We start from the raw sequence: 24020 nt of genomic DNA, 5'->3' as shown, positions 1-24020 counted from the left end.
GCCAGCCTATGCCACAGCCACAGCAACTCAAGATCCGAGCAAAGTCTGTAACCTACAGCACAGCTCATGGCAACGCCAGATCCTTAACCCACTGAGTAAGGCCAGGGATCAGACCCATGTCCTCATGGGTGCTAGCCAGGTTCATTACCACTGAGCTGCAACAGGAACTCCAATTATTTTCTAATTACAAAATATTATATGGTCATTGTAGAAGATTTGAAAAAGAAAAACATTTATATGAAAGAAAATAAAACTTACCCTGTATTCTGCTGTTAACTTTTTTAAATTGGGGTATACTTGATGTACAATATTATATAAATTTCAGGTGTATAACATAATGATCCACAATTTTTTAAGGTTTTATACTTCATTTATAGTTAATATAAAATATTGGTTACATTCCCTATATTGTACAATATATCCTTGAAGCTTATTTATTTTATACATTATAGTTTGTACCTCTTAATCACCTGCCCCTCTTCTGCTAATATTTTGATGTAATTGCTTTGGTCTTTTTTATGCCTTATACATGAGTAGATATGTTTGCATGCATGCATATATACCCCTTACCCTCTGCACATACTTTTTCTTCAAATACTGGGCTTATACTGTGTATACTGTTTAATATTCCTGTTTTCATTTCCTTTTATGTATACTTTTCCTTGAAAATAGGGAAATATTTCTTAGTTATGCCATCGGGAGAGAATTATCTTGTCAAGTCCGTCTGAGACTAGAATAGAGGTTGGCAAACTATGGCCCATAGTCCATATCTATCCTGCTGCCTGTTTTCGTGTGGCCTTTGATTTAGGGATGGTTTTACATATTTCTTTAATAGGTTAAGTATAAGGAACTATAATTTAGGAGGAAAGCAATGAGTTAATTTTTAGAATTTTGTAGACTTTTCAAAAGTAGACCAAAATTCTGAATTAGTGGTTTTTTCTCTCTACTCATAGTTAATGTTATAGGTTAGTGGTATATTAACGTAAATTTTCCTGGCATTGTTGCTTTGGAGCCTCCAGACATTTCTATGACCTTTAAAAATAGAAAGTATCATACCAAAAGCCTTTCTATGTATCAGAGACATTTTGGTTCTTTGTAACTACGTTGAGCCAAGCCTAGGAAGCAGCATGATGATGGTCTGTAAAAATAAGGAAGGAAATGAGTGTGAAAAAGCTCAAGAGATCTCTGCAAAGAAAGGAGTTGGGAGTCGGCCTCAGATAATGTTGTGACTTACCATAAGGCAAGTATCCATTTTCCTGTTACCCGCATGGGTACATATGCTTGCTCTTTACTTTAGGTATTGCTGAAACTTCCTTTATCTTTCTGTTACCTCAGTATTCTGACCCTTAGTCATTGAAGCTAAGTTCATACACACGTTTTGAGAACATTTTCTCTTTTGAATTCTGCAGCTTATTTAGAATTTCCTTTTGCTCTTATTCTAACCAAATTCTGCTTCTTCCTTTGTGGAGAAGCTTCCACAACTAGAGTATGGTTACTTCTCCTTCATCTAATGAGTTATACATATTATCCATCCTCTCTCCAATGCTACTCACACCTTACTTCCCTCCATCTCTATAATTGTGAGTCTTAGGCCTGTTCCCCTAGTAATAGTTAACATGGTGGAGGAGGTGGTTGGTATTCTAGGTTAAAACAAAGGCAAGTCAGTCCTGGAATAGCATACGAAATGCTTGTGAGTTATAAGAGAAAAACCTAATAGCACTCAAAAACTTCAGAAAATTTATATTTAAGTCAGGTTGCTCTAGCACATATTCATAAACTTCTTTGAAACTTGCTTTTTATAACTCTTGGTATTACTTCTAGAGAAAAGTTTGAAAAATACAACAATAAATCCATTAAGCATTCAGTTGTTTATTCTACAAGTAATTGTTGAATTCTTCCCTTGTGCAAGCTCTGAACTGGGTGCTTTAGGATATGCAGTGATGAAAGTGACCCAGGCCCTGCTCTCAGAAAACATACCGTTTAATTGAAGAAGCTTGACTAGAAGTATACAGAGTATACTGGGAAAAAAGGAAGTGGGTAGCAAATTAAGCTTAGCATAGGTCAGGAAAGCCCTCTTAGAGAAGAAAGTGGGATGCTTGAGCTGAGCCTCAAAAGTTGGGAGAATTCTTAACCTTGGGTAGAGGTTTGGTGAAGGACGGTTGCTGGGAACTGCAAGTTGATAAATATGGCTGAAACCTAAGGGCATAGAAGAGGGCCAGGTAGCTTTAGTCCAGTAACGTAGATGACATTGTTCAGTGTGGGCAAGGTACATGAACAAGTGTAAGCAGGCACTAGCCAAATCTAGGAGAGCTTATTTAGCGTAATGAGTTTGAACTTTCCCTATAACGTTAGTTTTCACTGAGCTCCTGACTATGATGTTTTTGCATGGGTTATTTCATAATCCTTACAGCAACGCTTTGAGGTATTGCTGCTTTCTCATAAATAAGGAAACTAGACTTTGGAGAGATTAAGTAACTTTCTCAAGGTCACACAATTACTGATACAGAAGGACCTCTGACTTCACAGCCTGCACTCCTATCAGATATGAGACTTGTCAGGGGCGGGGAAACTGCAGAAGGTCTCTAAAGAATGATTTGAAGCATTGTCAGTTTTGTATTTTGTAAAGATTGCTGAAATATCATTCTTGGGCTTCAATATTAGAATCCAATATAAGATACATCTGTCACTTCATAGAATCATCTTTTTTTTGAAGTCTAGTTGTCTCTCTTCCTCACCTTGCTAATATCTGTGTTACACTACTGTATAGTGAGCAACAGGAGGCATGGGAATCACATACTAAGGTAGCAAAACAAAACCTCTTTGTCAGTATTTTTATTTGGTGTGGGTTTGGAGTAAATTCATCTGTTTAAAAATATTTATTGAGCGCACTTGTGTGCTCGGCACTGTTTAGGCACCAAGGGTACCTCAGTGAAACAAAGAAGACAAAAATGGAACTTTATTATAGTTAGTAAATTTTAGTATTTATATTTAAGCACTAGCATACTACAAGCAGATAAAAAATTTAGACAGCTAATGATGAAGTTAGAGAGTTAAGTGCAAACCTAAATTTAAATTTAAGGTTACAAATTAGCATAATGTGTATATTAATTGAAATGAAAGTAAACTAATGGTTCAAACAGCTTTAAGTATTGGTAATGTATTGACAGCACTCTCCTACTACTTCAAAGAATCACAAGAAACAGCTTCTCTGTTTGAATGCTTTGTAAATGTGTATATTGGTTTTGATAGAGGCAGTAAATCCTATTATACCTAGCTTATAACTAGCTGATAATTCTGCCTCTGTGGTTCTCATATCATTCCTTAAGCAAATGGACTGAGAATCAGAAAACAAACTTATTTGTCTTATTATAACTCTCACTCTCACATAAACTAATGCCTCTCTAATTTTTTTCTCAAATTATTGCTGTTAATTTTTTAGCTTCTAGGCTAAGTTGAACCAGTTATTAAACCAGTAGCATATTTTGAACTCCAGTCAGAACTATGAAGGATAGATACAAAAGGAAATAATGTGACTTTTAACTAAGTTGTTGTTGTTTAACTCACTGGAAGCCTCTCATGGCTCTAATGATCAGTGACTTTAAGCTGGAACTGAATTGATTGGATTAACTGAAATAGTGTCAGAGAAAACATACAAAAGACTTTGTGAAAGAACCAAATTTTCATTCTTCATGAACTGAATATGCTACATAATAAAGCTAATACTCTTAATTATTAAAAACAAAGTTTAGTTTTAATATCAAAACCAATCTGGAACTATAAAAAAAAAATTGTAAAGTCTACACAGACAGTTTTCTTTCCAAGAAGTTCAAGATTGCACTTTGGACAAATCATTGATAATCAGGCATTCTCTTGGGGCGGGGGGGGGGGCTTTTTTTTTAGGGCCACACACTCTGCATATAGAGGTTCCCAGGCTAGGGGTCCAGTTGAAGCTGCAGCTGCCAGCCTACGCCACAGCAACGCCAGATCTGAGCCACAGCTGCGACCTACACCACAGGACCTTAACCTATTGATCAAGGCCAGGGATCGAACCTGAAACCTCATGGTTCCTAGTCAGATTTCTTTTCCTCTGTGCCTTGACGGGAACTCCAATCAGGCATTCTTGATTACCAAGTATTTAGGGTCTTTTCTCTAGCACATATTTTAACACCGAAGTTAAACTTTTTTGAATTAATTGGTAAGATATTGTGGGAAACATACTTAGCAAATATTATAAACTAAACAAATCAGATGTAGATAAAATCCTTTTGCAAAGAAGTTTTTGGTTTCATGAAGTTAATTTCATGTGGGAGAATTCAAATTAATTTGGCTGTAACAAATTCCTACAAGATATAAATATATTTAAGGAAGAGTTTTCCTATCATTCTACTCTTATAGAAATAAGTGCCTAGTTTTGTTATTATTTTAAGAAAAGAAATGGTGGAGTTCCCGTTGTGGCGCAGTGGAAACATCTGAATAGGAACCATGAGGTTGCAGGTTCGATCCCTGGCCTCACTCAGTGGATTAAGGATTCAGCGTTACCATGGGCTGTGGTGTAGATCACAGACGAGGCTTGGATCTGGTGTTGCTGTGCCTGTGTTGTAGGCAGACAGCTACAACTCCAATTAGACCCCTAGCCTGGCAACCTCCATATGCTGAGGGTGTGGCCCTAGAAAAACCAAAAAGAAAAGAAAAAAAAAAGTATTCATGCAGATTTCTTGGTTTGTCCAGATAAGTCTTAATCGGTTATCTTTAGTTTTAGGTATTGTATTCCAGAAATATGACTCCTTGAATTGTAATGGAAATTTAAGAGGTCAAGTTTAGGGATACATTAACTTTTAGGATATACTATCTATAGAGATATACTGGTTTTTATTAGGAATGTTTTGGAATTCCCATAGTGGCGCAGTGGAAACAAATCCGACTAGGAACCATGAGGTTTCAGGTTCAATCCCTGGCCTCGCTCAGTAGGTTAAGGATTCAGTGTTGCCCTGAGATGGGGTGTAGGTTGCAGACACAGCTCGGATCCCATGTGGCTGTGGCTGTGGCATAGGCCGGTAATTGTAGCTCTGATTCCCTAGCCTGGGAAACTCCATATGCCATAGGTATGGCCCTAAAAAGCAAAAAAAAAAAAATTTATAGGTGCTTCATTTATAAGATTAATAAATGTCCTAAAATTGTTTCCTTATTATAATGCATTTCAGTATTAGATACTCTCCCTCACCACCACTTGCCTCTTTTAAAATAAAATTTGAAACAAGGTAGATTTCTTTTTATTAAAGGAAAACTTCCATGGAGCATGAATTTCTCTGTTAGGGCTTTTATAAAATGCCATGCAAATTGTGCCCTGCACAAGGACACCTGGCTAAGGCAATGAGTGGGCTCTGAAATCAGCCCACACTCCAGTTCTCAAGCTGTGTGCCTTGGTACAGGGAAGCATTCACCTGGAGGCAAGTTGCTTTTTTTCCAGTTCACACAGAGATACAATATGGACTTGAACTGTACCTTCTTTTTTTCAAAAACGTTAGAATGTTGAACTTCATATTGTAGTCAGATCTCATCCTAAAATAATGGGAATTGAAGAAGTCTTTGTTTTGCTAGATTCCATGGCTGTGGCACGTGGGAATCATTGATCCAAATTCTTCTCACTTGCTATTCTTTCTGCTTGAAATGCTTTTCCTTTGGCTATCTGTGTGGCTTCATTCTCTCACCTCCCTGAGGTCTTTGCTCAACTATTACCTCACCTTTAGTCCTTCCCTAACCTCTATATGAAAATTGTAAGCACCCTTCTGCACATTCTCTCACTCCTTTCCCTTTTACTTCTTCTCCGTAGTATTTGTCACTCTTTGATATACTCTTTATTTCTTTGTGTTCTAAGAGGTTAGGAGTTTTCCTATTTTGTTTTCTGCTATATTCTCACAGCCTGGAATGATGTCAGGTTTATAACGGGATACTTCATTTATTGAATGAATAACAGAATAGAGAATTTCTAGTACATTCTGTAATTTTCTACAAAATTTCCTACCCTAATTATGTATGCTTAGTAAGTTTTAAGGGATAATGATAGAGTACAAATTGAAGGCCTGGGGTCTGGAGGTAGACTACTCAGGTTTAAATTCCATCTCTGTTGTTCCCAGGGGCCAACTCTTTGTCCATTTGCTCATCCCTTTTTTTTTTTTTTTCTTTTTTTTTTTTTTTTTTTTTTTTTTTTTTTTTTTTTTTTTTTTTTTTTCTTTTTAGGGCTGCACCCAAGGCATGTAGAGGTTCCCAGGCTAAGGGTCTAGTCGGAGCTACAGCTGCCAGCCTATACCACAGCCACAGCAACATGGGATCTGAGCCACGTCTGTGACCTACACCACAACTCATGGCAATGCCAGATACTTAGCCCACTGATTGGGCCAAGGATGGAACACGCATCCTCATGGATACTGGTTGGGTTTGTTATCACTGAACCATGACAGGAACTCCAGAGGAATTCTTAAATGAGAAACAAACTACATACAGTAGCCTAAAGAAAAGAGTTTATCTGTTGTATTAGGAGTGCCCTGGTGGCCTAGCGGTTAAGGATCCCATGTCGTCACTGCTGTGGCATGGGTTCAGTTCCTGGCCTGGGAACTGCTGCATGCCATGGGCACAGCCAAAAACTGCTGCATGCATGGACACAGTGCCAGATCCTTAACCCGCTGAGCGAGGCCAGGGATCCAACTTGCAACCTCATGGTTCCTAGTCATATTTGTTTCTGCTGCATCGCGATGGGAACTCCCATTTTCTCATGTTTAAGGTGGAGATACTAACAGTACCCACGTCATAAACTGAGAATTAGGTGAGTTAATAATACTTGAAATAAAAAACAAAAGACAAAGAAATAAAAAAAGGAGTTCCCATTGTGCCTCAGTGATTAACCAACCTGACTAGCATCCATGAGGACATGGGTTCGATCCCTGGCCTAGCCCAGTGGGTTAAGAATCTGGCGTTGCCTTGAGCTGGGGTGTAGGCTGCAAACATGGCTTAGATCCTGGATTGCTGTGGCTGTGGTGTAGGCCAGCAGCTACAGCTCTGATTCAACCCCTAGCCTGGGAACCTCCGTATGCCGTGGGTGGGGCCTTACAAAGACCAAAAAAAATAATACTTGGAACATGCAGGGTATTCATTGTTAGTAATTTGGTGATAATTGCTTAATCTAAGGAAAAGGAGGGAGGGCAAAGATGTAATATATATTCTTTATATAGTTATCAAGGAACTATTGTTTGTTCCAGGCATCATGGTACATAGAGGATAATACATGATTCCTATCTTAAGGAAGATAAGACAGCTAATAGTCTAATTGGGAAGACATTTATCTAGAAACTGGTTTATGAGATCACATTTAAGGGAAAAGAGTATATATAGTATTATGTGCTCCCTCATAGCAACAATCATCTGATTTGTTAAAGTCTGTTCATAAGGTCAATAACAATATTTTCTTCCTTCACAGAGTTTATGGTCAAGATTAGGAGAAAACAAGTCAATATTCTCATTGCTTTATTATCTAAAATAACTTTATAATTAGGTATTATAAATAAAATTCAAAACTTTGGGATAATAAAAATTTCTCATCTTTGAGACAGAAATGGAAGGTTTATATGTTGAGTCTTATTTTAAACCTATCTATTGTAATCTAAAATTTATAAACATTTTCTACCTTTTCCTTCATATTTTAGATTATGCCACTTTTATTCAGTTACAATTCAGACTAACAGATCTCTAAGACAGAGAAAAACTTAAGTATGAGTAGATATCAGAGCATAATGACATCTGGAATAAAACTTGCTGATTTTACCAGCTTTTTCTTTTTATGGTCACACCTGCAGCATATGAAAATTCCCAGGCCAGTGGTTGATCTGGGTCTAATCAGAGCTGCATCTGGGGCCTACTCCACAGGCCAGGGATCAAATGCACATCCTCACAGAGACAGTGTCAGGTCCTTAACCTGATGAATCACAACCAGGAACTCTTTTTGTCTTTTTTAGGGCCGCACCCACAGCATTTGGAGGTTCCCAGGCTAGGGGTCAAATAGGATCTGTAGCCCCTGGCCTACAGCTCAGCCACAGCAACGCCAGATCTGAGCCTCGTTTGCAACCTACACCACAGCTCACAGCGTGCCGGACCCTTAACCCACTGAACGAGGCCAGGGATCGAATCTGCGTCCTCATGGATCCTAGTCAGATTCGCTTTCCACTGAGCCACAACAAGAACTCCAACCAGAACTCTTTTACCTGCCTTTTAAAGCCTGTTTTTCTTATGAGTATCTACAGTTATGTTTGAGCTCTTGAGTATTACATAAATCTATAGTACTTGTAGACTTCTATATAATTATGACACTACTAATATTTTTGTGTGTTCTTGGCTGCTTTAATCTATTTAAGGGCAGTCTTTATTAAAATTCAGGTCAGGTTCTTATTTTCACTGTGAATAATTAAAGAAGAGAACTTTCATTATCTCTAGTACCTCTCAGTTTTCCTTTATACAACTTTAAGTGAACAAAAGCAGATTGCAAAATAATGTTTCATTTTATTTAGTGTGTATACTTGTGTGTGTGTGTATGTCTTTATATGTGTGTGTATATAATATAGTAAATATTATGTGTGTTTTTAAGTAACAAATACACCTAAACCTTAATGTTGGTTATCCTTGGATATATGCAAATACTTACAATAGCCTCTCTTTTGTAAAAAGAATTAATATTATTACTCTTCGTTTTTCAGAATCTGATATTGATGCTGCCACTGCAATGATGCTTTTAAATACTTCTATAGAACAAGGAATTTTAGAGTGTAAGCAATCATGCTTTTCTTTTTCTTTTTTTTTGTTTGTTTGTTTTTTTAAGGCCGTACCCATGGCATACGGAGGGTCCTAGGCTAGGAGTCGAATCAGAGCTGTAGCTGCCAGCCTGCACCACAGCCACAGCAATGTGGGATCCAAGCCATGTCTGTGACCTACACTGCAGCTCAGGGCAACACCAGATCCTTAATCCACTGAGCGAGGCCAAGGAATCGAACCTGTATCCTCATGATTACTAGTCAGATTCGTTTCTTCTGAGCCATGATGGGAACTCCTGTGCTTTTCTTTTTAAAATATATTTTTGTGTGTCATTTAGAATGTAAAGTATTTCAATGTTACATACAAAATTACTTTGTTCTGACTAAATTGTTTTCATCTGAATAACTTAGTTTCTGTTATATTTCTATTAATTTATAAATGTGAGGAATTGAATGATTGAGTTTAGTGCTGTGATAAATCTTGTTACATTGACCTAGAAAAGAAGAAATAAATAGCATGTTTATTAGAAATAAAGCTGGAAGATTTAAAAGTAAAAATGAAAGCTATAAATAAGAATACATAGAAAAGTGTATTTATAACCTTGAACTAGGAAAATCCTTCTTTGAGATGCAGAATACAAAGTCCAAAAAAGAAAACCCAAGTAAATTATGAAAAGTAATACAAGCTTAACAATAGGGGAACATATTTATATATATCAGAGGATTAATATTGGGTATACATATGTATATTTTAAGAATCGTAAGTAAGAAATAAGAAAACAGTTCAACAGAAAAGTCAGCAAAATATATGAATAGCTAATCCTCAGAGGAAGAAATTCATAAATGGACACCATCTCCTTGATTTCTAGAGAAGCTGCAAAATGAAACAATATTGAGATACTATCTTTTTGTCCATGAGATTATGAAAAACTAAAATGATTGATAATATTAGGGATGAAGTGTAGTAACTAGGTATTATCATACCTAGTTATATAATTGGAACAACCGTATTGGAGCAATTTGGAAATACCAATTATATTTTAAAATATATATTCTTTTTTACGTAGTAATTCTATTTCTTGTTATTTCTCCTAGAAAAAAAATATTACACATGTGTAAGAAAAGGCACATAGAAGGATTTTCATTGCAGTATTATTTGTAATAGTGAAAAATTGGTAACAGCCTAAATATCAATAAGGAAATCACTAGCTCAACGGTGCCACATTGATATTAAGGTGTTCTGTGCAAGCAACTCAAATTATATTTTCCATGGAAATGTTAAGACATACCATTAAGTGATTTAAAAAATGTTTCAAATTAATGCCTGCAGGACAATGTGGTCTGTGTAAAGTTTTGAAACCCACAAAACATTACCTATCTAATGCACTTATTCAGGAGTGATATAGTAGTTCTAAATGGCCTATTTCTGTAATCAAAGGTATTTGATTTATTGATGGAAGCTTTATTTTCCACAGGTGAGAAGCCTCTTCCTCTTAAAACAGCAATGCAGAAAAAGAGGAGTTACAGCAGTGCATTCAGTCATTCCAGCGCTGTGCGATTACACGAGAGTGATTCTCTGGCCACCAGCACTGATCCAAAAGAAGACCACAATTACAGTGCAAGTAGCATGGCAGCACAGCGTTGTGCATCCAGGTCTAGTGTGTCCTCCCTGTCATCTGTGGATGAGGTATATGAATTTATCCCAAAGAGTAACCATGTAGGAAGTGATGGCAGTGAAGGATTTCACAGTGAAGAAGATACAGACGTTGATTATGAAGATGATCCTCTTGGAGACAGTGGCTATGCCTCACAGGCTTGTGCAGATACCTCTGAAAAGGGGCAGCCAGGCAAGAAGATTCGAAAACAGTCATGTCAAGAAATTGATGAGGAGCTCAAAGAGGCAGCTGGATCTTTGCTTCACCTTGCTGGAATTCGTACATGTCTAGGCTCCCTAATAAGTACTGCAAAGACACAAAATCAAAAGCAGCGGAAAAAGTAGAAATACTTATTAGTGTTAAATTATTTTAAAATGTGGCAATACTCTTCTACTTAATTCTTTCAAGGGATATCAAAGCCATAATGGTTTTCTTTTGGGTTGGGGGGAGGGGTGCTAAATGTTTATTTCAAAACATTTTTGTTTTTTTTTTAATTTTTATTAAATAATTGCTATTAAGGATCATGCCCAACCATAAATATGATGCGAAGTCCTAAAAGCATAAATTTTATAAGTGTTTCCAAGATTTGGAAATTTTCGTATTAAAAAAAATCCCCAGCCTCTGTCTTAAACTTGTAGGAAAAATCTTTTATTTTATTAATGTCAAAATGTAAGAATGGGCAACTCTATAACATATTTTTCTTTTCCAGTCTGTAATTAACTGCAGTTGCGGATCCAGCTAAAAATTTTGCTGCTGTCTTTCTCACATACTACTCTTTGACACATGCAATTCAGTAGAATGAGATTTGAATTTTTTGTTTTAGTTTTTGTTTTTAATTTTTTTTTTTTTGATGCATGAACAAAGTTGAATATAAATGGGAAAAGATCCTATATGTCTAGAAAGTTCTTTTGGATACCTAGGCAGAGAGTATACCAAAAAATTCTAAGATTTAGAAAAGGCAATTTTTTGTTGTAATTTCATCTGAGGGCACTCCAATTCCTATTACAATATTATCTTTGAAATTTTTTACCTTTCCAGATATTGAATAACATTTATTGGAGCCATTTGTTCTTTCCCATAGTGCTTTGTAGTCATTGCTTAAATTTTAGCCACTAGCTGTCTTTATTATTGAGAAATTATCCAGTGAGAGGATATAGCCATAGAGTGTGTTAGGTAGTAAACACCCATTTTGACACAGCTTTTGCAATAAGAGGATCTTTCATTTGCTTGTTAAATGTACTGCATTCTGAGAATCTTGTAGTACAAATAGAGTGTAATCTAATACTGACATTTTGAATACATACTATTTATGTCACCACAAATAAAGGTAAATCATTTCGGAAAAGACTTCTGTCCAAGCTTTATATGAATTAAATTTGTATGTATACGCAGTTAAGTTAAAGGATTTAACAAAGGTGGACAAAATGCCTTCATGGATTTCAAAATTTGTATAAAATTAAATATTATATACTACACCCTTTTGAGGAGGCAGTGTAATACCTATTATGTGCCATTAAATCCATGCTAAAAGATTTTACATTACCGTTCCAAGTATGTATTGACTAAGGCCTTTTTAAGTGTTTGAATGAATCTGCTTGTATGATACATTTTTTCATATCATTTATATAGTTTGATTATATCATTCAGAAAGAATAACGGATATTAATAAAACTAAACTTATTCATTGTATTTTTTTATATCAGCAAAATCAACTTTTTAAAAGTTCAGTCTTATCTCATGCTATATACTATTTCATAGACAGTGACCTTGTTTTCATTTTCTGATTATTTCATGTATATACATACATACACACACACACACACACATACACACAGGCTCGGGATTTTGGTTTGTTACCTTAGCTATTTCTATGATGATAAAAATTTTTCTTGGATTTTTTTTTTTAAGAGACAAATATTTTTATTTTAACTTGTAGAATTTATTTGGGCAAAACTGTCAAATGAGAAGCATAACAAAAATGTCTTTTTCAATTTGCAAGACTTTAAGCCAAGATAACGACATTAATATTATCTGTCCTGTTTCCATGTTAATTGTAATTGAACCTGATAGCCACATTAATAAAATCGGTGCTGTTGAAAAATAGTAATTTTTCAATTTGTTGATAATGAAAAATAGTCCATAAGTGTGCAGAATGAGGTATTGGATTTTTTGTTCTTCATATATGTCACATCTACTATAGAAAATGGCTAATCCAAATTAACATCTTTTACTATAGACAGTGAATATAACAGCAAAAATTGCTTTTACCACAGTATAAATAGTACACAAATTATAAAATCATTTTAATAACAAGATATTTTTAAGCTATTTACCATGGCCATCTGAATAGACCTTATTAACAGTGTTTCAGTGATCTGGTTCCAATTTATTTTGTTCAACTGAAGTTCTCTACCACAGATGTTCTCTGTAGTACCTGTGCATTAGATAATTAGTCTTTGTAAGTAAAGGAAAATGATCTAAGCTAGGGAAAGGAAGAGTGGTTCCTAGTTCTAACAGGGATCTTCAAAGTTATTTTTGTCTTAATGTAAATAACAATAACTCTTTAAACTTGACTTTCCCTCTTCATGTACTCTTCCCATAAATTTAAAAGTTATATTCATCACTAACAAGGCCAATAAACATTTGTCACACTAAAAACTAACAGGAAGAAGTTACATGATATTTTATATTGAATTCTTCTTTAAAAAATTGAATTCTTATATTAGAATTCAGTGCATCACTTTCCATGTATTGGTTTACCAAGGCAGTTACTTTTAAGGGGAAGAAACTTTTTAATTACTTCCATAGACATGACATGATCCCATTCCTCAGGTGTGTTGAGATAAAAACATGGCTAATTAAGGAAAGTCATTTCAAGTCACATGGACTGGAAATTGTATTTCTAAAAATATATTACCAGCAAATTTTGTGGTAATAAAAACAATTTGGCAATCCCAGAGAGGTTATGTACTTCCCAACATATTTTAAAACCTTGACTTAAGCTAACATAATTTGCTTTGCATCAATATAAATTCTTAGAACCAATTCCAGTATAGATCCCTAGTAAAAGTTTTAACTCGGCACAATTAATCTTCATCTTTCACATCTCAAATAGAATCAGTGTTTCTTGACTATGTATTTTTAAAATTTATTTGTGCAATATATTACTAAATTAGTTCATGTTTTCATTTTACTTTTCAAGTTCAGAGACAATATTACTTAAATTCATGGAAAAGCTAATTATGGGTGGATCACCTCCTTTTTTCCACCTTTGAGCCTTTCCTGTCCTTCTTTATAGCCAGCATGACTCAGATTCCTTTGTATATAGTAAACTTTAGAAAATGTATAATTTTTTCTTTTGCTACTTTCTGAGGCATTATGTAAAGGGTCATACTAGGTGATCAGTTCAATATGTGTTAGCACGAATTCAAAACTAGAAAAAGTGTTAAGGGGGAATATGCGTGTCTTTGTAGATCAGGAGGCCTTTCTCAGCAGTTTAAGCAATGGGTGTGAATACTTCACAAAGCTGTGAAAGCTTGTTTTAAATACTACAGTAACTTAACCTTTTGTGAAGACCATAGCATTTAACTGAGAAAAATTTGAGGCTTTCTGGTTTACATCTATTTTATAGTTTTTTGTTAGTTTGAAACGTTATGTAAGCTTTGATTTAAACAAAGTTTGTTTCAATATGTTAATGATGTAGCCAAAATATTTATTGAAAGACAAAGTAGAGTATTTTAATGTGATACCTGCCATTTTTTTCTTAAAGCACATTTTTTTTGCATCTAACTGCCAGTGCCATTGTCAAAACTTGTTTTTAAAATTGTTGTACATTTCTTATTAAACAAGTGCTTAATTTTAAAGTATTATGTTGCCATTCTGTAGTGTATAAAAATGTATAATTTGCCAATTCATTGTAACTACTATTTATTTTTAATGAAAGTGTCAGAATCCTTTCTGATTGAAGAAATTTGAGTTATTAAACTGTCCTTATCTTCTTTTCTAATGTAGCATAAAATTTCCCTGAGTTTGAGTTACAACTGCCAGTAGATGACCAGTCCAAGTGAACCACTTCTCAGTTGCCAGACTTTGCTCATATTAAAAACAACTTAACAAATGTTTAGTTTTTGTATCTAATCTCTGATTATTAAAATGTTTATAAAGTTTATTTTTACCAAAGAGATGCAATTCATTATGATAAAGTATTACAGAATAAACTTTGTTTTATAACATTTCTGTGTGTTCTCTGTACTTTCAGGGGTTGAATGCAACTTTGCACTTCAGTGTTAACAAAGTCAGAGTCATACAGGTGAAAGGTAAAGTTTGAATTTCAGAATTTTTAAAGTGTTGTTTCTCCTGGTTTTTACATGTCATCTTAATCATTGAAAGTGAATTGTTCTGGGTAAGGGTAACAGCATTCACTAGAACCCCTGTAATGGGAGAAAATATGAGATTTTCAGTGAAATCACAGGCTAGTCTTAGAAAGCAAAAGAGATGGGGCCAGGCTTTGCAAAGCTATGTGAGTCAAATTAAAGATTTCAGATTTTGGAGTTCCTGCTGTGGCTCAGTGGGTTAAGAATCCTACTAGTATCCCTGAGGATGGGGGTTCAATCCCTGGCCTCACTCAATGCGTTAAGGATCTGGAATTGCAGGAAGCTGCAGTGTAGGCCACAGATGCAGCTTGGATCTGGCGTTGTCGTGTAGGCCTTTTTATTTTTAAGTGCCTGGGGAAGCCAGTGAAGGTGTATGCCGTTTAAGAAATCACCTTTACACATTGGGATTCTCTTTTCCCAATTTTATCCCATGAGCTTTTTTCCCCATTTAAAAAAAAAAAAATTGTAGTTGATTTACAGTGTTTCAAGTTTACAGCAAAGTGATTCAAAGTGATAGATACTATTTTTTGGATTCTTTCCTATTATGGGTGGATTATAAGATTTTGAATAGGTCTCCTGTGCTATGCTCTTCAGTAGGTGTTTGTTCCCCCCTAACACTTTGACTTGCAGCTATAATAAAGTGACAGGACCAGATTTAAGCTCCTCTATAAGAAACTAGAAAACTGGACAAAATATATGAAACATTTTTTATAAGATCATTAAGAGTGCTATAACTCTAGCTAGCTTAATGGGGGAAAAAACATAAATTAGCAAAATCAGACATGAAATGAGACATAAGGACAGATCCTACAGATATTAAAAGGATAATGAAAGAATACCATTAAGACCTTTGAGCCAGGAAATTCAACAGCTTAGATGAACAAATTTTTTGAAGTATACTTACAATATTTATTTCAGGTATACAGCATGGTGACTTGATATTTTTATACATTACAAAATGATTACCACAGTACCATCTGTCCCATCTGTCATCATACAAATTACAATATTATCTACTGTGTTCTCTATGCTGTACATTATATCCCTATGACTTATTTTATAACTACAGTTTGTACCTCTTAATCTCCCTCACCTATTTCACTCATTTTTCCACCCCACCTCCCCTCTGGCAACCACCAGTTGATCCTATGTATCTATGAGTCTGTTTCCGTTTTGCTACATTTGCTTTGTTCTTTAGATTCCATATGTAAGTGAAATCATAAGTATTTGTCTTTCTTCTGATTGATTACATTTAGCACAATGCCCTCTAAATCCATCTAGATTACCCATCGATGGACATTTAGTTTACTTCCATATCTTGGATACTGTAAATAATGCTGCAGTGAACACAGGAATGAAATTTTTTTAATTAGCATTTTTTGTTTTCTTTAGCTAAACACACAGAAGTGGAATTGCTGGATCATATGGTAGTTGTGGGGTTTTTTGTTGTTTTTTTAGAGCCACAACCCATGGCATATGGAGGTTCCCAGGCTAGAGAGGGTGTCCAATGGGAGCTGTAGCTGCTGGGCTAGGCCACAGCCACAGCAATGCAGGGTCTGAGCTGCGTCTGGGACCTACACCAAAGCTCATGGCAACCCCAGATCCTTAACCCAGTGATCAAGGCCAGGAATTGAAACCGCGTCCTTATGGATGCTAACCGGGTTCTAACCGCTGAGCCAGGACAGGAACTCCCAGTCGTTCTATTTTTAATATTTTGAGGAAGCTCCATGCTGTTTTCCATAGTAGCTGTACCAATTTACATTTCCACAAAGAGCACACGTGTTCCTTTTTATCTACAGCCTTGCCAACACCTGCTATTTGTTGTCTTTTTGATAATAGCTTTTCTGACATGTGAAGGGTGGTACCTCTTGGTGGTTTTGATTTGCATTTTCATGATAATGATGTTGAGCATTTTTTCTAGTGTTTATTGACATCTGTAGGTCTTTGGGAAAATGTCTATTCAAGTCTCCACCGGCCAGTTCTCTCAACCCCTACATCCATTCCCGCCCATGCCCCCACCACCCCCGCAGTTCTGCATCCTGTGCCAGCCGGATGCCAGGAAGCTAGAGGCCCTCCCAGCCAGAGCCTAAAGGCAGGGGGCAGCACTTCAGAGGAACAGCTGGCAGATGCCTCACGTAGGTGGGGCAGTGAAGGCCACAGCATTGGCCCTGACACTAGTCCTGTTGTGTGCTGCTGGGGTGACCTCCCCGGCCCCACTTTGCCCAGAATTGTGAGGTCCCAGGCATGGATGCAGGCAGGAGTACCCATCCTGAAGACGCGGCACCCACCCCCAACTGGGGGGTGTAGATGTTTGAGTCTCCTGGAAGCCCATAGCATGGAAGGAGACAGGGAGGCTGAAGGATGTGTGGGCCCGCATGTGGGCCCCTGGGAAAGCAGGTTCTCCAAGAGCGGCCCTTGTCAAGGAGCCCAGCTCTGCCCCCACGGGCCGGCCCCCTCCTGGAGCCCACACCCTCCCTGTGTGACTCGGGCCCCCTCAGCACTGCGTTTTGCCCTTTGTAGAAAAGTCTCCACTGGACCCTGTGCTTTTCCTTCTCTCTGAGTAGAGTAACATTCTAGATGTCCTAACTCTCAGGCATTGGTGCCTGGGCGCAGGGTCAGGCGTTCTCAGCTCCCCACAGCGGCCAGTGGGTCAGGGCGTCTTTGCCCTGTCATGTTTCCTGGGCCATCAGGGCCCGCTGGCCCAGGAGGAGGAGGAAGGCAGTGGCCAGTGGTCTGGTGCAGGACAGCCTCCCCAGCAGTGCGGCCCAGGGACCAGCCAGAGGCTCCCAGAGCCCTGGGCCTCCTCAGAGTCTTTAATGCAGTCACTGCCCAGTAGAGCTGGAAAGACGAACACACCGCCAGCCAGTGGGAAATCTTTTCTTTCATTTAAAGGAAAAAAAAAAATGTATTTATAGAGAGACAGAGCGCACATAAGTGTAAGACTGGGAAAAACCTGAGTGTCTCTTGAATGAGACAGTGAAAACTAATTCTGAAAACGTGGTGTTGGGGGTCCAGGCTTGTCCTTTGTGAACTTGAAGGAAAACACACTTTACAAACACTGTGCTGCTTCTTTTATTTCAGTCTTGATCCCCATAGGGTTTTTGTTTGTTTGTTTGTTTGTTTTTTAGGGCCGCACCCGCAGCATATGAAGGCTCCCAGGCTAGGGGGGGTCCAGGCAAAGTTGTAGGGGCTGGCCTAAGCCAGAGCCACAGCAATGGGATCCGAGCCACGTCTGCAACCTACACCACAGCTCATGGCAAGACCGGGTCCTTAACCCACTGAGCGAGGCCAGGGATTGAACCCAAGTCCTCATGGATGCTAGTTGAGTTGGTTAACCGCGGAGCCACTAAGGGAACTTGCCCACAGTGGGTTTAACTCTTAATTCTTGATGTCATACACAGAATGTTGAGAACTGTCCCACCCATGAACTGGCAGGATCCAAGGCTCTCTCAGTGGATTTTGATACAGTTTGGGTCTAAGACTTTCAAAAAAAAATTTTTTTCCATAGTTTAGTAACATCCAAAATAATAATTTATTTTAAAATAAGAGATAACTGGCCCTGAATCACCTGCTTTTTACCAGAGTATAGATTTAAAATGAATCTATAGATCTATAGATTTCCCCTATAGATCTTAAAGATGAATTACAAAATATCCTTTTTTAACCAGTCTTGAACCATTGCCAAATTCTGTGAAGGTAACCAGGTTAGTCTGTGCTGTTTTCTTGCAATACACACCAGTGATGGTAAAAATAAAGAAAAAACAAAGAATACACACTATGTGATTCCATTTACATGGAATTTTAGAAACGATTAATGGGCTCTATAGTGACAGAAAGCAGGTCAATGATAGCCTAGGGCCAAGGTGTGGAAGTGGGGAGGGTGGAGGTGGTGGGGGTGGAGGGAGTAGGGTGGTGGCTTGAGAACTAAAAAACATTGGGAGAAAACTCCTTGGCTTTTGCAAATCCTAAGTAATTTGTCCTATTTGAAATGCAGAGTAAGGGAGTTAATAATGTTTGTTAGTAGGGAACCCATGAGAAGTTGGAATAAATTCGAGAGCTTCTGTTTCTTCCAGATCTGAGAGTTGAGTAAAAACTCAAGTTGGATGGATAACTCACATATAGGCGATGAGATGGATTGGAGAAAAATGTTTAAAGGTTTCTGAGAAGAGCTGAGTGGGTGTGGAAAACAAGCTGCTGGGAGTTCAAGGGCTTTTTTTTTTTTTTAAAAGAACTACCTGAATTCGATTTCGTAATCTTTGAAAGGTATTATCTAGAATGTTATGTTACTTGATAGGCATGGCATGCACTTAGATATGTTATTTAATCCTTACGTCAACTCTCTGAGGTTAAGGTGGCAAATGTTACTTATAGATGAAGAAATCCACACTCAAGGAGCTTAAATTGCTAATGGTTATCTTGGCTAGTAAATGGTTAGAAAACCCAGTTTGATTCCTAAATTTATGCTTCAAATACCAAGTTTTACAACCTCCAGTTTACAGGACTAACCAGGCACAAGAAAGCTTGGCATTTCATTCATTTATTCAACAAATCTTTGCTGAGGCCCTGGTGGTTCAGCAGTGAATAAAACAGAGGAAAATCTGCCTTCCCGGAGTTTACATTCTATTGAGAAGAGACTGGCACAATAAAAATTTGAAATAAAACATTGGAAATGATAAATGCTATGAAGAAAAACAAGTGAAGAAGAGGAGAGGTGACAGTTGCTATACCTATACGGTCAGCAATCAAGATGGTTCTTCTCTTGCTCTCTGTACATCCCCTGCTGGACCATTCCCTGGCTCACTCACACCCTACTCACCTGACTTTCCCTCTTAATCGTTGAGTCTAATCTGTTAAACACCTATGTTCTTGCCCCTGGACTCAGCTAGTGACTGTTCTAATCTTTAGATCAGAACATCTTCACTATGATAGCTTATCAAGGGGGAGGTGCTAGTTTCCCTGGTAACTGATCAGCCTACCTGACCTCAATTCCCCCTATAACTGGTAACTTCCCTCTCCCCAGATATCACTACCTCCTGCACCCGGTGGGGTGTCGCTCCAGGACCTTGCTTCAGGTATGTAAGATCCCCTCTCCATTAAACCATTGATGTCTCTCTTGCTGACTCTTGGTTCTTTCTTTGGTCTTGAAGCTGGGCATGTTCAGGGCTTGCAGGCCTGTGGGGTGCAGCTCAACAGTTGCTATTTTCGATAGGGTGGATGGGGAGGACCTCTTACCTAGGTGGCTCTGAACAGGGATTAGGAGGATGTTCAGGAGTGACAATATACAAATATCCAGAGGAAGGGAACAGTGAATGCTAAAGTAGAGGCTGCAGCTCTTCAATGTATTTATAGCATTAGCAAGAGGACTAGCCATTTCCCTGGAGCATCCTATGCAAAGCTCTGGTAGGGGCTAAGGCCTGTGAAGTATTCAGGTTCCGGGGCCCATATCACAGAGTTCTGTGGCCATCATGATAAGAATTTAGAATCCAAGACCTGGGAGTAAGGGAATCAATTACACTTTCTAAGGCTCGCTACCCCACCTTGAGATTTGGAGTTTGTCCATAGCAAATCTTGAATACAAATTCTATTTTTTGGGGGGGAGGGGGGCACACCTGTGGCATATGGAGTTTCCCTGGCCAGGGGTCGAATTGGAGCTGTAGCTGCTGGCCTACACCACAGCCACAACAAGGCGGGATCTGAGCCGAGTCTGCGATCTACGCCACAGCTCAGGGCAATGCCGGATCCTTAACCGACTGAGTGAGGCCAGGGATTGAACCTGCATCCTCATGGATGCTAGTTAGATTTGTTTCTGCTGAGCCACAAGGGGAACTCCTTGAATTCTTAATTAAATACCTTCTGACAAAACAGGACATCCTCTACTCTAGAACCTGTTAAAATTACCCTTCAAGCCAAAATAACTCTAAAACCAAGAAATGTATAATCCAGGAAGTCAAGAAAGAAGTGGTATTCCTCTAAACTGGTACATATATTACTGTATCTTATTAACAAGTTGTTTCAGAGAGTAAAAATCTTACCTCTTCTCATTAATATAAAGGTCAGGCTATACTACTGAAGTCTATTAAAACACATATTTATTACTTTTAAATGTAATTGGATCTAAGCCATCCAAGTTTTTTATGCCATTAAGGGAATAGAGAAGAATAATTTTATAATTAGCTGATCTGAGAGCTTCCATTAAGCAATTCAAGCATTCCCTTAAGATCTTGTTTACAGTATTAGAGCTCTTAATAGGTAGAGTAAAAGTAAATATAAAACTGAATCTTGATCAAATTATGGCACTATTTACTCTGCAACATCGTAATTCCCTGTTACCAAGCAAACACTTGAAGAACCTAGATGTGTGGTATCCTTCCAGTCAAATGAGCAGGAACCATGTCAGCAGCAGAACTTTCCCCTCACATCTATTAAGATTTCGTTTAAAAGAACTCCCACCCATTTGCTGCCTTCACTTACCCACCGATCTGAATTCTTAAAGGAAATTGTATTATTTATAAATTGGTTTTTCCTAAGTGTGTCTGATAATTCTGAGAATAAGTGTTTCCCTGTAACTTGATTTTGTGTAAATACCATCTTTACCTTCTTTCCAGAAAATGTATGGTCAGATTTAATTCACTTTAACAACAGTCTTGATTCTGCAAATGAGAAATTGCAATATTCATATACTTGCAGCCAGCTCTGAGGGAGGCCAGTGGTGTACTTACACATTTCAGCTGACACACTACAGATTCCTTATCAGTGCAGGTAAAACTAGGACTGTATATAATTTATTAGGGCTCTCTCTTGCTAATTGCTTTCCAGTAGAACTGCAGAAAGGAATTCCCAGTCTCTCTTCTGTTTCCCAGGGGGAGATTGCCTTTGTTACAACTCAACTCTAAGCCTTATATGGAGTTGCTGCTTTCGAAATAGAGCATTAATTGGAAGCAATTATCCAATTATACCAGCTGTGACTATGCTGTATACTGAATATTTACCAAGAAAGGAACACATTTAACAGATGCTTTAATATAGCAGCCTAGCATGATGAATCTGCAATCGACCCTCCAATCACATAGCTAACGTGCTCAATGGCTGAAATATCTAAGAGTACGTGTGTAGCTCATGTCAGTGAAAACAGACCAAATAAAGACTATCAGACCAGTGCAAACATGTGTGATGTAAATTTTAAAACTAATCAAAGAGCTTATGTTTGTTATCTAAAACGTGTGAGATATTTTACAACTGCTTGATTTCAGAAGTAGGTGTGCTTTCAACTTTAATCGATTTTTTAAAAACTTTTTTGATGACTTATGTATATGCACTGAAGGCTTATTACAAGGCTGCCCTTGAAACTGATGCTTTGGAACCACTTTAGGTACTTCTCAGATAAGAACCAGAAGAACCTGCCTTGTGTGAAATTCCACTCTGCAACCAGCGATGTGATAATGAGCTCTGGGTAGTCATTTTCTGCCTATAATCTATTCAGCTTCTCAAGTGCTGACCAAGTACTTGGGCTGGGGGGGCAGCAGGGGGTAGAGGGAGGGTGCGAGGTGAGTTACGCTCTGGCAGGGTTAGTGTTGATTAAATGGATGTGAAGCTAATCCATTTGCTTTCAAGGAATAATATTTTGATGGGTAAAAATTCACTACTAACACCTGCAAAATTGGCTCAGCAAGAAAAGAAGAAAATGTTTCATCAAATTTGTTAGCTGTATATTAAAGAAACAAAACAAAGGAACCAAAACATTTGGCCACCAACTCTTGAGTCATCTTATTGGTGCCGTCTTGACAAAGAGATGCCGTTCCTCTATATACTATGATGTCACCTTTGTCCAATCATAACCTTCCTTATGAGAGTGGGGGATAACTCTCTGGAGATAAGGTGAATGACAGCAGCAAGCAACACAGCAGTCACTAGGCAACAAGATCAGCCTTCAGTGGAAGAGAATTTTCAAACATTTAACCCTCACACTGTCAGGACTTCTTGTTGCTGATATGGCAATAATCTCTGGACAAAAGGCCTAATGTGAATAATGCAGATTTTTTTAAGCTGTGTTTTTAAAGGCAATGAGAGGAAACTTCCTATATAAGGACACTACTTGGTTCGAACAGACCTGTGAAGTTGGAAATTTTTAAAACCTCTTTTTCACAAGGGTTACAATGTAATTTACGTGATTATCTTTTCAGTGTCTTTAGATGTGTTATTCACTGCTCCTCATAAATGGGGCTGTCACACAGGTGTGTGGTCTGTGCCGAAAACAAAGTCAAGAGGGTTAGTGGAGCTAAAATAAGCCTGCGCTCCATGTGTTCACACAGTCTTTTTTTTTTTTTGGCCATGCCAACAGCAGGCAGCAATTCCTGGGCCAGGAATGCTATAGCAGTGACAATGCCAGATCCTTAACTACTAGGTCACACACACTCTTGGTCAAGTATTCTTGAGAAAGTCATCTTTATCTGATTTGTTGCTCTGATGGGGTGACATTTTGTAATTTGTCCCCCTTTAGTGGTGCTATTTCCTAATTTGCACAAAGTTGCTGTATGAGCGCTTGGGGAGGGACCCTGCAAGTACATTTTATTTATCCTTTTTTTTTTTTTTTTCTTTTTTTTAGGGCAGCACCTGTGGCATATGGAGGTTCCCAGGCTAGGGGTCAAATCAGAGCTGTAGCTGCCAGCCTACACCACAGCCACAGCAACACCGGCTCCTTAACCCACTGAGTGAGGCCAGGGGTCAAACCTGCATCCTCATGGATACTAATTGTGTTTGTCACAGCTGAGCCACGATGGGAACTCCTTTTTATTTTTTTAATAGCCTCACCTGTGTCATATGGATGTTCCCAAGCTGGGGGTAAAATTGGATCTGCAGCTGCTGGCCTACACCACAGCAACAGTAAGGCCTGATCCAAGCCACATCTGAGACCTACGCCACAGCTTGAGGAAATACTGGATCCTTAACCCACTGAGTGAGGCCAGAGATGGAATCTACATCCTCACGGGTTACCATGTCAGGTTCTTAACCCACTAATAAGCCACAACAGAAACTCCAAGTACATCTTATTTGTCCAACTAGTCAGAAAGTTGTGCAAGATTGTCTCTCCTCTTTTGCACTTGACTGTGCTAGAGAATTTAGCACATGGCTGAACAGATCCAGGTGTGGACTGGTGGTATTTTTCCCAAACCGGATTCCCAGAATCATCTTGTTCAGAC

General features: G+C 38.0%; 1 protein-coding gene across 4 annotated transcripts in view; it reads left to right on the top strand.

Annotated features, from left to right (window-relative positions):
• FOXN2 (forkhead box N2) overlaps nucleotides 1-14682 on the top strand; it is a 68338-nt gene extending 53656 nt beyond the window's left edge. For 3 of the 4 annotated variants that reach the window (XM_013987898.2, XM_003125154.6, XM_013987897.2), the window contains 2 exons: nucleotides 8742-8810; nucleotides 10271-14682. In XM_013987898.2, the coding sequence (XP_013843352.1) occupies nucleotides 8742-8810; nucleotides 10271-10794 (593 nt within the window). In that variant the 3' untranslated portion in view covers nucleotides 10795-14682. The remainder of the gene's footprint in view (nucleotides 1-8741; nucleotides 8811-10270) is intronic. The other variant, XM_021087542.1, reaches the window with a different exon arrangement.

Source organism: Sus scrofa, chromosome 3 (genome assembly GCF_000003025.6).
Source record: "Sus scrofa isolate TJ Tabasco breed Duroc chromosome 3, Sscrofa11.1, whole genome shotgun sequence".
Lineage (NCBI taxonomy): Eukaryota > Metazoa > Chordata > Mammalia > Artiodactyla > Suidae > Sus > Sus scrofa.
This window is presented reverse-complemented; position numbering and strand designations above follow the sequence as displayed.